The following is a 14038-nucleotide window of genomic DNA, read 5'->3' as shown; positions in this document are numbered from 1 at the left end:
AAGCATGTTGGATTGGCACTGCTGCAACTAGCAATACTACTTAGTGTGGTAGGGAATGTGCTGCTCATTAAAAAAAAGTACTTCCAAAAAAGCTGGCCAACTTTCCTTTATGAGCCCTGCTGGTGGCAGAATCTTTCTGACAGCAAACATAAAAGTAAATGGTCCCTTCTGAAAACAGAGCAACACCTGCAGTTTCAGCACAATTTTCAGTTCAAGGCTTCTTGTCATTGCTCCTCCCAGCTGCTGGAGTGGATTCGTCGCACCATCCCCTGGCTGGAGAACCGGGCCCCGGAGAACACCATGCAGGCCATGCAGCAGAAGCTGGAGGACTTCCGGGACTACCGCCGCCTGCACAAGCCCCCCAAGGTGCAGGAGAAGTGCCAACTTGAGATCAATTTCAACACCCTGCAGACCAAGCTGCGGCTCAGCAATAGGCCGGCCTTCATGCCCTCCGAAGGGAAAATGGTCTCGGTGAGTGTGGGTGACTGCTTCTGTATACCCCAAACATGCCTAAAAAATGAGAGCTCCTTTCCTCCCATGGGTGGGCAGAGAATGCCCACCTTCATAGTGACATATTCTGTGAGAAGAACTCTGAAAAATACAGATCAGGGAGGCCATGATAGGAGAAGATCAAGTGATTGTTGCTTCTCTGTGTCTAAATCAGACTCTGAGACTCTTCACAAGTTGCATGTCTTTAGGAGGAGATGTCTCGGTGGCTTTTGTTCTTTCTGATTCAGAAACGGTTGAGTTTTATTAAAGTTTGATGTAGGGGAACTTTAAAACTCCAGAGGTTTTTAGAGAGGCTTTTCTTCTGCAAATGGTTATATCCAGGGCTTCTAGTCCTGTTTGCCTTAAGTCTGACACTTTGTCTCCCTGACTTGTCTGCACAGCGCTGTGAGATGAAAAGCCCATGCTCACTCCCTCCCATCAGTTGGAGCCATATAGCTCACTGAGACTAATGCTCGTGAACATCTTCCCTCCAGCTTCTAACTTGCCTTTCCTTCTCATGTTTCTGTCTCTAGGATATAAACAATGCCTGGGGTGGCCTAGAGCAGGCTGAGAAGGGCTACGAGGAGTGGTTATTGAATGAGATCCGGAGGCTAGAGAGGCTGGATCACCTGGCAGAGAAGTTCCGGCAGAAGGCATCCATTCATGAGTCCTGGACAGATGGTAATGCCAACCTACATGCTTCCTGTAGCCTGACACAGTGCTGACTGTTGTGTAGGGAGGAGGAGATGGATTGTGCATGGGTCCTTCCATGAGAGTTTCCTCTTGAGAAGGCTAGATTTATTTCTTATTTTATTAGAAAGCCGTGTATGGAAACCAGCTTATTCTCTGTTCTGCATCATGCAGTCAACATTAGCATTTCCTAACTGGCAAAGTGAGAACTTTGGCTAGAAGAGAGCAGCCACAGAGCAGAGGAAAAGTTCCTGTACAGTAAATGCTGCCATTGGCTCTAACAGGATCAGCATAACCCATTTTGCAGATACTGAGACAAGTCCAGTGTAAACTGTGACAGTGCTGGCTTAAGCTACATTATGTGCCCTTCTGTGTTGTTAATGGCAAACTCACACTTCGTGGTTTGAAAGTGAGCACTGAGCTTCTCTAGGCCAGCAGGCATGGGGACAAGCCTCGGGTGGGGCAGCTGGAGTGAGGCCGATGCCCTTTTGAGGGCCCTCGAGGGTGCCTGGGTGGCAAGAGCTGGCTTTGGCCACCCTGGGTCCTGTCCTTCATTCTTCTGTCCTTTGGCTCCCTCCCCAGGTAAGGAAGCAATGCTGCAGCAGAAGGATTACGAAACTGCAACCCTGTCGGAGATCAAGGCCCTGCTGAAGAAACACGAGGCCTTTGAGAGTGACCTGGCTGCACACCAGGACCGCGTGGAACAGATTGCTGCTATTGCACAAGAGCTCAAGTACGGCACCCCAGCCACGTCCCATCCTTGGGGCCAGGGAGGCTTAGTCAGCTTTGCCCTTTGGAGAGCAAAAAATCCATCCCCATACAAAAATGCTGGGAATTCCCAGTGTTTCCAAACAGTATCTAGGATACTGCTATCCAGTATCTGGACACACCAGAAAAGCAGGCCAGAAAATGGATGAGCCATGGGTGCTGTTGAGGAGGAGGCAGAATTATACTCCTAAGCCAAGTTTCCATTCTCTTCCAGTTCATTATGCTGCCATGAGCCCTTTCCTAAAGAGTTTGACCTGCTGCTGGCACATGCTGTATTTAAGACTTGTTATACTGTCATACTTCTCCAGGAACAGAAGGAAAGAGCCCATTGTGGTCTCATTCATTCCCCCAGGAGTACCTGCACTGTGTGCATTCTGTTCAGCATTTGCTGCTGGGCATCCTTGCAGCAGATCAGCTCTTTCCCTGCTTCACTCCAGCTTGGAAACGTTCAGCTCCACTCCTTTTCCTGAATAATACAGGTTACCAGGAGAAATGAGGGGCTCATGAGGATTGCTAGAGGTACCAGGCAGGCAAAGAGCTAGCAGCTGCAGCACAGGGAGGTTTTGAAACCCTGCATGTTTCTTGGCAACAAACAGTCTGAAACTACTTGGTTTTGACTCTGTTTCCTATTTTTAAAAGATTTATACATCACACTGGCCTATCTGGAGTCTGGGCTAAGATCAGTCCTCTCAGGCTGAAGAGCTGTTTTTCTCTAAAAAATTAGGATTATTGGATCAAGATCATTATCTTCTTTAACAACAGAGATTTACAGAATTGCTCTTTTCCACTGGAAGATTGACCTTGGAACAGGAGGAGGATTCAAGGCAATCCTCCATGTCAGTAAGATTAAAACTGAGTCTGTCTAGTCAGCAAGCATTACCTGACCTGCCACTTCCAAAGTGCACACTGCATGTCAGCCAAAGCAGCTGCAGCTCTAAGAGCAACAGGGAAGACTGAGGCTTAAGCTGTGGGAGAGGTTATTTCTTCTCAAGTGTGAGAACAGCAGGCTCTGCTCTTGTTGTAAAAGCCATCTTCCATTTCAGCAAAGAGGCCATGCCCTGAAATATCATGGCAGAGCTCTTTTCTCCTGCAGAGACACACTTACAGAGAGATGCAGAGGGTGTGGAGGAAGCCACTGCAGCTACCCATGGCAGGAATATTTGGGGCCATGGCACGTTGCCCTCCCTGGCTGCAGTGGTCCAGCACAGGTGTGTTAAAGGTTAGGCTTTCAGAAGGAGTTCTTTCATCTGCAGTGCTGGCTCTGCAGCAAAGTAGATCAAGCAACTGATCTGGATTAAAAACCCGGAAAAGAAGTTATTTTTAGCCCCCATCAGTTACCTGGCTAGTTTACTGGAGGACTCCACCAACAGCTGTGCCCACACACCCCAGGAGGGCAATACAATGGCATGAAGAAAAAGGCTGGGGGGGTAAGAGTGTAACCTGCATTGCTACCTAAAGGATTGCTCATCAGATGGCTCAGGGTCACTCAGTGATTTATTCCCAGTGATTTATTTTGGGTTTTTCTCTCAAGGCTGACACTTCCCAAATTGGCTGGTCTCCCTCTGCAGATTTCTCCCTCTTTGCCCATGTGCAGTGCGCGACGCAATGCAAGGCTACAAGCTTTAGTGTGTTCCTTTGTTCTCCTTTCCCCAGTCATACTTTTACCAGCCTGTGTTCCTTGAGTGTCAGCCTATAGACATGTCAGCAAAGCGCTTCTTGTCAGGCATATAGGAGAGAAACTACATAGTTATTTTGGGATTGTCCTAAATAAATTTACTGGGTTATGTAATTTAGCTATTCCTTGCCACCTATACTATGCAATTCTTAAGGCAATCTTAAGCAGTTTCTTAGTGTTCCTAATAAAATCTTCTGTTTCCATTCTGATGTATAAGACACAGTTTGTTAGACTGCATAATGTTCTTAAGCAGAATACAGGAGCAGATTGCTCTCATCATAATCTGCTTATTTCCAGTTTGAGCAAAAGTCTGTGCTCCCTCCCCCTTTTGGCAAGTTATTCCGACCAGATAGCCAGCCCCAGTATTTGTTGAGGCCTTGGGTGGTCCTGTTCTATGCTGTTTGGTTCAGCATAACATAGTGTCTCCTAAACTAGATCCTGATATCATCCTGACTTGCTTTATTTGCAGTGACCATGAGCCCTTTGTCTTTATCTGTCTTCAAGACGGATGAAGATTTCTAACATGTTTCTCTTATTTCTGTGCAGGGTCATTATTTGACTTCTTGTCATTTTTTTCCCCACCCTTTACAGTGAGCTGGACTATTATGACTCTCCCAGTGTCAATGCCAGGTGCCAGAAGATCTGTGATCAGTGGGATAATCTGGGTGCCCTAACCCAGAAACGTAGAGAAGCCTTGGAGGTGAGACATGTCACAAGTTGGACCTTCTGGGTAGTGCATTCATGGGGGCCAAGCTGCAGTGGGCACAAGCAATATCAGCTCACTTGTGAACTCCTGGAACATCCTGCACTGTAAACATGGCCTACATTTCAGTAGACTTAGGCTGCTTTTCTTCAGCACAGTTATGATGCCATTTGTTATCTCAGGCTACTGATTTATTTTTACTTTTTAGTGTGTTTTGTAATTTCATTCTCCCTGAAATTTTGCCTTGTTTGGTTTTATTTCAAAGGACCTTGGATTTATTTTATTTCCCCTAGAGGGAAAAATTCTGTCCAGTGTGTAATCTCTTAACAGCAGAGAGATTTTTACTGACATGCCATCCTGGGAGGGAGCACCAAGGAGGTCTGAAAGGAAGGAGCAGCTTAGACAACCCATATATCTATGTGATTATTCTTCTCCAGCCATCTCTCTTGATTTTCTTTCTTTTATTTCTTTTTGTGCATGCACAGAGGACAGAGAAACTACTGGAAACAATTGACCAGTTGTACCTGGAGTATGCCAAACGAGCTGCCCCTTTCAATAACTGGATGGAAGGGGCCATGGAAGACCTGCAGGACACATTCATCGTTCACACCATTGAGGAGATCCAGGTACAGAGCAGTCATTTGCACCAGTTAGGTGGGGACTGTGAGAAGTTTGGGGTCTCCTGAGTTGTATGAATTCAGAGTAGTATGAATTTATAGGTTATATTTTGGTGCTTCTGCTCTATTGAGTGAGCCGTATCAAGATAAACAAAAATAAGTATGTTTTTCCTTTATTTTCTCCAAAAACTTGGATCTGAATAGGTATAAAGCATACATACATCATCCTAGCTGGACACAAAAACTGACAACAGATTTTTCAGAATAACTCCAGAGCCATAGTAATGGAAACCTGAAAACTGAGACAACCTTTTAGGGTCTTGTGGAATTTTTCTTAACCCACATGAGCAAAGCTTAGTGCTGCTTACAGGGTCTGCAGGTCAATTCTTACATGGAATGTTGTGTCCAGGGTCATTTGGTCCTATGTGATAGGACATACCATGAGGACAGTTGAGCTACTAGCTGGTTTTTGGTGCTGAGCGCAAGAAAAACCAGAATTGTCCATTTTGTTGCTGAATTACCATTTGAAATCAAAGTTGTCTTGCCTTCTCTAAGACAACAAAGACAGTATCTCAGTTTTTCCCCTTCTGAAAGGATGTTAGGAAAGCAACTTGAGGTATACACAGGTAATTTGCAGACCTTAGAGAGCAGGAATTACTCTTTCCTGAATTGTAGTGGGGACTTCTATTTCACCTGCCTGATGGGCTTGTGAAAAGAATTCAAGTCAGGTCTTTGCCAGAATAGCTGACAGAAGTGTGACCATCATCAGAGAGGCAGCCTACAGGGAGACCTACAGGGAACAGGACAGCCAGGACTGCGGGGCAGTAGTGACAGTTACTGTGTGACAGTTACTTGTTTCTTCCATCCTTCCCTTCTGGACAAAGGGGTTCATTAAGTCTTTCTTAAAGCAAAATAATCTAAACAGCACTTAACCATTTCCATCGTCTCCTTGTGACTGTTTGCAATGTCTTTCCCAGCCCCCAGACTTGTATTGCATCTCTATGGCCACTACAGCAGCTGCAAAGCAATGAGTCACCCTGTAAGGAAGGAATTTTACAGAAAGTAGTTAACAGTGTGTATTGTGAGAGAGGGCAGTCAATCACATGGTTTACTTCATTCCTTCTTCTGTCCACACTGTTCCTTGCTTATCCCTGCGCACACCTCTGTTTCCCATGCATTTTCCTGCCTCTTTCCCTAGACTTAATCTTCTAGGTTTCTGGGATGAAGTACCTTAAAGGCCTGTAGAAGCAGTGGGAGATGAGCCAGGACCAGCTGGCTTGTCAGCTGGCTACAAACTACCAGCAAGCACGCCCCAAACTTCAGTCCTTGGAGCACAGCCCGGGCACCGCAGCGAGATGGGGAGTGGGAAGGGCCTGCTGTGGTCAGGAACAAGGAGCTGTTTTCCAGCAGCAAGAGCATTGATGCCTATGCAAGTTTGCAGTTGGCTGGAAGACCTTCACCTGGTTCTAACTGACTCTGACCAAATTGAATCTGACCTCAGTACTCACCTGGAGTTACTTTGGGTGTAGAAAAGTGCATACCTAGTGGGAGAAGAGCATATAGCACATTTAAACTAGTGAGACTTTTTTAATAGTAATTCTAGTAGTCAGATCTTTTTCCCCAAAGAGGCTAACAAGCAGTCACTGAGTAGTGTTGGAGAAATAGTTTCCCCTAAATTATAGCCATGATTATTCCTTTTTTTGGTATGTGATCTCTGTCCCTGGTCAACATGGGACAGAAAGAGAGGGAAAACAAGACTTCACATCATTTATCTACTTAAAACTTCTTATTTAATGATACTGAGAGAACCTGGAAAGTGTATTAGAGTACCCTGCATTGTGTCCTGGGAATATGTTAGCTTTTGCAATCACTTCAGGAGTACATTTGCTGAAGAGGCTATACCATAAGTGATGTTCTTACCCTCCCTTTGCTGCTGCCTTCCTTCTGCAGGGATTGACCACAGCTCATGAGCAGTTCAAAGCCACCTTGCCAGATGCGGACAAGGAGCGACAAGCCATCCTGGGAATCCACAATGAAGTCTCAAAGATTGTCCAGACATACCATGTCAACATGGCAGGAACGAATCCTTACACTACAATCACCCCACATGAGATCAATGGCAAATGGGAACATGTGAGTTCTTTCCAGCCTTGCAGGGTAGTGGAGGACAGTGTCACTGCTCAACCACTGTGGGCCCAGGAAATGGATTATTTACTCTGCAGTTACCCTCTTGTGCTTACTGCTGAGTTTAGTGAGGTTTTGTCATTTGGTTTTGGCTCTGTTGCTGTATACTTGGAAAGTGGAAAAGACACTTGGTACAATTGCCTAAGGCACAGACCCCCTTTTACATGCTAATTTTAAATGAAAGTTGCTAGATTTGAAAGCTTTGAGGGTTTTAGTCTTCAGTAGACCTACAGGTAAGTATAGCATGTCAATTAGTATCCTTTGTCACCATTCAGCCCCTCTGATGTTCTGTCTCTGCAGCCAAGTAGCCTTTTCCTGCTGTAATCCTAAAAGAGCAGCTACTGTCCCTACCCGTTGTGCTTATGGTTCTTATTAACAAACAAAATCACCCATGTGAGATCTGAACAGAATCCTGCAACTCAGTTATCATTAGCCACCAAAATCCCAAATAATGAATGGAAGCTGCCTCTGGTCTTCCATGGCCTGACACGAGTTTGTGTGTATCCTACAGCAGATAGGATTTACATTCTGAGAGCTTGCCCAGTGTGACTTAAACCATATGACTGCTTGTATTCAGTGCAAAGACCCACTCCTCCCTGCCTTGTGGCAACTTCTGCATTTCCTGTACATGTGCCTTTGTGTGTCTAAACTGCACACTGAGTTGTTACTCCTTGTTGTAGGTGCGGCAGCTGGTTCCCAGAAGGGATCAAGCCCTGATGGAAGAACACGCCCGCCAGCAGCAAAATGAACGGCTTCGTAAACAGTTTGGTGCACAGGCCAATGTCATTGGACCCTGGATCCAGACCAAGATGGAGGTAGGGCTTTGCAAAGTTTGAAACACTGTTTTCCTCTGTGGTCTTCACTGATACTATTATTCATTATCTCTGTTGACCACCATCACAGCCATTCTTTCTTCAAGTTACAGAAGGAGAAACATCATAGAAAATATCAAGAATTCCAAGATTGATATTGGTTACTGAGGCACTTGTACTTTTCTTCCTCTAACTGTAGTACCAGAAAAAATTGCTTACCTACAATGGGGAACACTAGTATTTTAAGATTTGTGTTTATATGCAACAAACTCAAAATCCTAAATCAGAGACAGTTCGTGTAATTGCTTGCACAGCAATGGTCTTGATACATGTGACTAACTAAATACAACTAATATACCAAACATCTGCAGAGGAGACATTTTTAAGGGAGATCTCTCTTTAGGTAAGATGTGAATTAAAGTCATTGGAGTTGATAAAATGTAAAAATACGAAGCTATTACTGATGGCAGGAGCTGGAAAGAAGAGAGCAGTTACAGAAATGTCTCTATGAAGAACTGTACACCAGAAAAAGATTCGGCTTGGTCGATTACTAGCTTATGGTCTGCAGCTTCCCTTTCTTTTGTATCCTTGTATTAGACACATCTTATGTGATTCACCTCACTTGAAAAATGTTCAGCACTGTGCTAAATTTTTTGCTGACACTGTCTCAGCTCCTGTGAAGTAACTGCTCCATGAGATTATTTTTTTTGAATCATCCTGCTGTGTGAGAGTGAAATTGCTGCAATAAATGTCAAGCATGTTGGGGCTTGTCCTTTCAGTGGAGTCTAAACTCTTTTGGCTTTGCTAATGCAGGAGATTGGCCGCATTTCAATAGAGATGCACGGGACCCTGGAGGACCAGCTCAACCACTTGCGGCAGTACGAGAAAAGCATTGTGAATTACAAACCAAAGATTGACCAGCTGGAAGGAGACCACCAGCTGATCCAGGAGGCGCTTATCTTTGACAACAAGCACACCAACTACACCATGGAGGTAAATTCTGGCAGCAACTAGACAGCCTCATCTGCTGTGGCCAGTTAGTGTTAGCCACATGTAGCTCTGGCAATGTGCTGTGGTTCTCAGGAAAACAGAGAACTTGATAATATGGCCAAGCGTGCAGTGACATGTCACTGAATTTCATTTTTGCCTTACTGTACTTCATGCCCACCCATTCCAATGTACTTCCAAATATAGACAACAGAAACAACCTGAATCCCACGGTGTTCCTTGAAAAATTGACAAGTCTCGTTTCTCCTGCCACCTGATTGTGTTAGCTGGGATTAGAAAGGGAAGCACTGATGATTTTGAGCTGCCACTACCTGGCAGAAGAAACAAGTTCAACAGAAGTTTTTTTTTAAGTCAGAGACTGGCTTCCTGTTGATAATATGAGGCTTCTTGGGAGCAGTCAGAGTTCAAAATTAGTCCAGCCGAACACAGGCTTTGAAATTTGTTTTTTTGTTTCTGGCCATTTCCATTAAGCAAGAGCAGAAGCAGGGGAGCACCAGTGTCTTCCAAGCAGTGTGTTTTATTCAGTTTCTTGGTTAGGAGAGTCTTCTGTTTAAGTAAGTCCTAGAAGCACTGGGCTTGCCTCTCTTTTGTGTAAAAGGCCTCCAATATGCTGCTTTGATGAGGCAAAGGAATTTTGCAATAGGACCAAGTTTTTCTTAAGAAAGACAAAGAAAGATCAGAAATTAGCTTCTTCAGTATAGGTTTTTTTCAGTTAAAATTCAGGTTTTAAACACCTGCAGATTAGAAGGAATCTTTTCTGAGGAAATGGACACCAGGGACTGCCTTGCACACTGGGATCATTTAATTTGCAATAAGTAGCACATCTGATCCACTGGCCTCAGAAGCAGAAGAGCGACTTCTTAATTTTGATATTGTCCTGACCTCTTTTACTAGCATATCCGTGTGGGCTGGGAGCAGTTACTAACAACAATTGCTAGAACCATCAACGAAGTGGAAAACCAGATCCTGACCCGTGATGCCAAAGGAATCAGCCAGGAACAGATGAATGAGTTCCGGGCTTCTTTCAACCACTTTGACAGGGTAAGTCAGTGCTGACTGCAGCTACAAGCTCCCATGTGGACTGCACAGTGCAATAAAAAACAAGCAGTCACTGTGATAAAACGGGGTCACAGAAGATATTTCATTCTTAAAAATGCCACTCCTGTGGATCACTCATTTCTGTGAAGACTGCCAAGTGATTGTTAGCCTGGGAGAGGTATGTCTTCATAGGAAACTGCAAAATTTCCCAATAAAGCAAGACTATGGAGAGGTTTGAACTCTTTTTTAGGCAATTAGACTTTTATCCATTCCTCTCCAGAGAGCAAATTATTCTTTGGTTTATAAAGTTCTTGGGACCATCTGTTCTCCATCTTCTATACCATCTCTGCTATATCTGAGGACAGCCTGACCTCAGAGATTGGCAATGCTTTTAAATTGCTGAACACTGGCTATTTCAGCCCTTCTCTAGCTGTCTAAAAAAATAAACCATGGGTTCTTTTCTTAGGAGAGGGACCCATGAAGCCCTGTAGATTTTATTTTTTGACCTTCATATCATTTGCCCCTTCCTTCACAACAGCCTGAATGTTAATGCAGACAGAACAGGGTTTCCCACTTTCAACTATTTGATTATGAAGGCTTAACATTAACTTAAAAAACTGGTTTTTCTTGAAGAAAGGCATTTGAAATTGGCCCCATCATCCTGTCTGTAGCTTCGTTGATCTGTCCAGAGGTGATAGTAGCAGGCAGGGGCTCTTCAGTGCTTTGAGGCTGTTCTGAGCTAAAATTCTGCAGGATGGATGGGGATTCTTAGTTCCTGTTGTAGCTTGTGTATTATTTGAGGGGTACATCCAAATACTGGGGGAGCGGGCAGTGAGCAAAGGGAGGAGCAGCTGCCAGGCTGTTTTGTGCTGCACTGTACATCTGTGCTGCTGGCAGAGCTGAGCACTTGAAATAGCTTTGCCAGTCAAAGCTCCACCCCCTGTGCAGGTCTCATAAATACAGCCATAACGCTGCTCCCCTGAGCTTCAGCTGGTTTTCTTTGTCTGTTCCTGGGATGCCCTGACAGCTAAGCTTCCTTGGGTGTGTTGCCAAACATACCTGCCCTCACCTACTCCTTTAGTGGAACTGTTGACTATAAGATTAAGGCAATGCTTCCCACTGCCTCTGCCTGCTTACCTGCACTCTGGGTTACTAGTGAAACACAGGGCTTCTGACACTGGATAACAAGCAGTGATGCAAGTAATTCACTTGGGAGATTGAGATCTTGAGGCTTCTGAGCATCAGCTGTTTTTGTCATTCAAATGCTCTAAACATGAGCTCTCTGAGAAGGAACTGTTCCAAGAGCATTTTTAGCACATCCTGAAATGTCATTGTGATATCTAATGTTGTACACTTTTTATTTTTCTTCCCTATCTTTCTATCTGCATGTCATTCTTCCTGTTCCTCTCTCCTCACCCACTGCATGGTGCACCTGTTCGTTGTCCTTTCACCTGCCTTTGATGTCCTGTGTGTCCCCTCCTCCCGCCGCACACCGTCACCGCACTGGCACTGCATGTCCTGCTGCCTGGCACACCGCATAACCAGGACCACTCCGGCACACTTGGCCCTGAGGAGTTCAAAGCCTGTCTCATCAGCTTGGGTTACGATATTGGAAACGATGCACAGGTACTGAAAGCTAGTGGTGAACACAGCCAGATATTAAACTGTGAAAAAATAACAGGTTTTTTCCTTTCTTTTCTTGTTTGTCTTAATCCGTCTGTTGTTGTTGTTCTTGTGTTTGACTATATATACATCACTTTTCTATACTACTTCCTCTCTAAATGCACTTCGGTATCTATTCCTTTTTAATTCTTTAATTTTTTGTCTTGGGAGAATTTCTTTTATGTCTTCAAACTGTTCTGTTTACTTCTGTGTCACTTAAAACTCCTTTCATTGGCCATTCCTCAATCTATCTTGCTTAATATCTTCTTGCCCTTTTTTCATCACCAATATGTTTCTTGTGTATAAACTATTCCATGTCCAAAACCACCTTTGCTTCTTCGTGGTTTCACAAACTACCTTTCCTCTGTTAATTTCATTGTCCTGTAAATCCTCCTTCTATCTTCTCCCCCCTGAAACTCATTCTTTATAATGTCTCCTGTGCGTTCATTTCTCCCTGGACTGGTCTCCCTTTTCTCTTTTGCTTTTTCCATCTTTGCGTCATTCTCTGTAGAAGAAGACTGGTATGATGGATTGTGAAGATTTCCGAGCCTGCCTTATCTCCATGGGTTACAATATGGTAATGTAGAGCCCTCTGTCACTCCTATTCAAAGTGATTCTATAGGCACCTTCAGAAATACAGGGAGAATGTGTAGTGAATCAAGGTAAATATAGCTTTATTTTCCAGAATTATCAGCCATGTTAAATCTAGTCTTAGTTGTACATGTAAAACTCTTGTCTCACAGCTCTAGCCAAAGGTACAAAAATAGAAATAATTGTCTAATTCCTGTATGTTTCAAATAAAAATTATATTTATCAAACTGTGTAGCTACTAGTGGAAGAAACAGTAAGCTTCCTCATATTGGTGCCTGCTCTCTGCATAGCACACACAACCTCCCCAGCCCTGAATATCAGTTGAAATCATTCAGAAGTATATGTGACCTCACTTCTGAATGCACTCAAATTGCTGCTCCTCCCATTCCTGCCATTTGTTTTGCATCTCCTTTCCTGGACATGTAAGTTCAAGTTCCAGTCATTCTCCCTGTAGCTTTTTCCTCACCAGAATACCTGAATATTCAGAGCAGTAACTTGTGAAACCTTGAGAGGCATGACAGCTAATAGGAAGAGCTTCACCAAAGACTGATGCTCATCAAAGGGCAGGGGAAGGGCACAGTGCAGGCATATTCATCTGCACTCTTGGTGTCTTTACTCCTGATATCAGGCAAAGCAGTGTTTAATCATCTTACTCATCAGCCCAGTATAAATACAGACTCTTGGGTGTAGTGTGCCAAGACTGTAACATTTGATTAGGTATCTTAATTACTCTTGAAGGTATAATGTTCTGAATGTGTTAGGAGAGCCTGTTCCCAGGAGAAGACTCTGCTCTGCTCTTCCCTCCTCTTTACCTGAGGAGGAAGGAATCCCAGAGATGAGAACAGATGACCTTTGATGTAAATGCAGAAGGAAATGAAGAAAACTACACTACAATGTTTTGGTTTTTGTAGCAAAACTTCTCTGTAGGATCTTCCCTGTAGAGACTGTTTCCCTGGGCCGCTCCAGATATGCAAGTCCTTCTTTGCAAAGCCTGCTATTAAAGATGAGTACAATACTATGAAATATCCCAGAGATATCTCTTCTGTTCTGTCAGCTGAAAAAAACTGTAGAAGTTCTCTTTTAAGTAAATGAAAGTAAAAGGATTCGAGGAGTGTATATCTTCAAATACTGCTACAGACATCTAGCACATGTATAGAGAAATTTGGGTCTTCCTCTGAAGTCAGCTGGTATTGTTCCCCAATAGGAGCATTGTCCTAGATCTGGATGTTATCCTCAGGCATAGCTGGCAATGTTTTATTCCAGAGGACAAATGAGTGGGAAGCATTTGTACACAACAGCAAGCTAAAAAAGAACATCCTGATTAAAAAAAAAAACCCAGAGGTGTTTTCTATTTGGCTTTGTTTTCTAGCCTGTGAGATGAGCTGCTGAACAGTTTCTCCTCACTTTGGTAGCAGTGTTGCCTGAGTCCCCAGGCTGACATGACTCTCTTGCTCTCCAGGGAGAGGCAGAGTTTGCCCGCATCATGAGCATCGTCGACCCGAACCGTATGGGTGTCGTGACCTTCCAGGCCTTCATCGACTTCATGTCCCGGGAGACGGCAGATACAGATACTGCTGACCAGGTTATGGCTTCCTTCAAGATCCTGGCTGGAGACAAGGTCAGGCTCCACACCTCAGTTTCCTCTATCTGCTTAACTTCTGCTTTCTTTTTGCTCTTGTCTCTGAGAGAAAGTGTCAAGGGAAGCACTCTGCCATGGGAGGGTGTTTTCACAGGAGCATTCTGTAGTGCTGGAGGAGTGCAAGGTTAAACTGTGGGTTAATGAGCAGTCTCTTAAGGCACT

At 44.2% G+C, this 14038-nt stretch overlaps 1 protein-coding gene across 6 annotated transcripts in view; it reads left to right on the top strand.

The window, feature by feature from the left end:
- The window catches only part of ACTN1 (actinin alpha 1), an 86106-nt gene that overhangs the window by 69516 nt on the left and 2552 nt on the right, over window positions 1–14038 (top strand). For 3 of the 6 annotated variants that reach the window (XM_071427128.1, XM_071427129.1, XM_071427132.1), the window contains 11 exons: window positions 241–471; window positions 1023–1170; window positions 1762–1912; window positions 4214–4322; window positions 4811–4951; window positions 6893–7075; window positions 7807–7941; window positions 8752–8931; window positions 9841–9987; window positions 11530–11610; window positions 13697–13855. In XM_071427128.1, coding sequence (XP_071283229.1) covers window positions 241–471; window positions 1023–1170; window positions 1762–1912; window positions 4214–4322; window positions 4811–4951; window positions 6893–7075; window positions 7807–7941; window positions 8752–8931; window positions 9841–9987; window positions 11530–11610; window positions 13697–13855 — 1665 coding nt within the window. Of the gene's footprint in view, window positions 1–240; window positions 472–1022; window positions 1171–1761; window positions 1913–4213; window positions 4323–4810; window positions 4952–6892; window positions 7076–7806; window positions 7942–8751; window positions 8932–9840; window positions 9988–11529; window positions 11611–12157; window positions 12224–13696; window positions 13856–14038 lie in introns of all 6 variants that reach the window. The other 3 variants (XM_071427130.1, XM_071427131.1, XM_071427134.1) reach the window with 2 other exon arrangements.

The sequence above is a fragment of the Agelaius tricolor genome, unplaced genomic scaffold (assembly GCF_023055355.1).
Source record: "Agelaius tricolor isolate 1412-34295 unplaced genomic scaffold, bAgeTri1.0.p SCAF_5, whole genome shotgun sequence".
Classification (NCBI taxonomy): domain Eukaryota; kingdom Metazoa; phylum Chordata; class Aves; order Passeriformes; family Icteridae; genus Agelaius; species Agelaius tricolor.
Note: the sequence above shows the minus strand (reverse complement) of the source record. Positions and strands in the feature narration are given on the sequence as shown.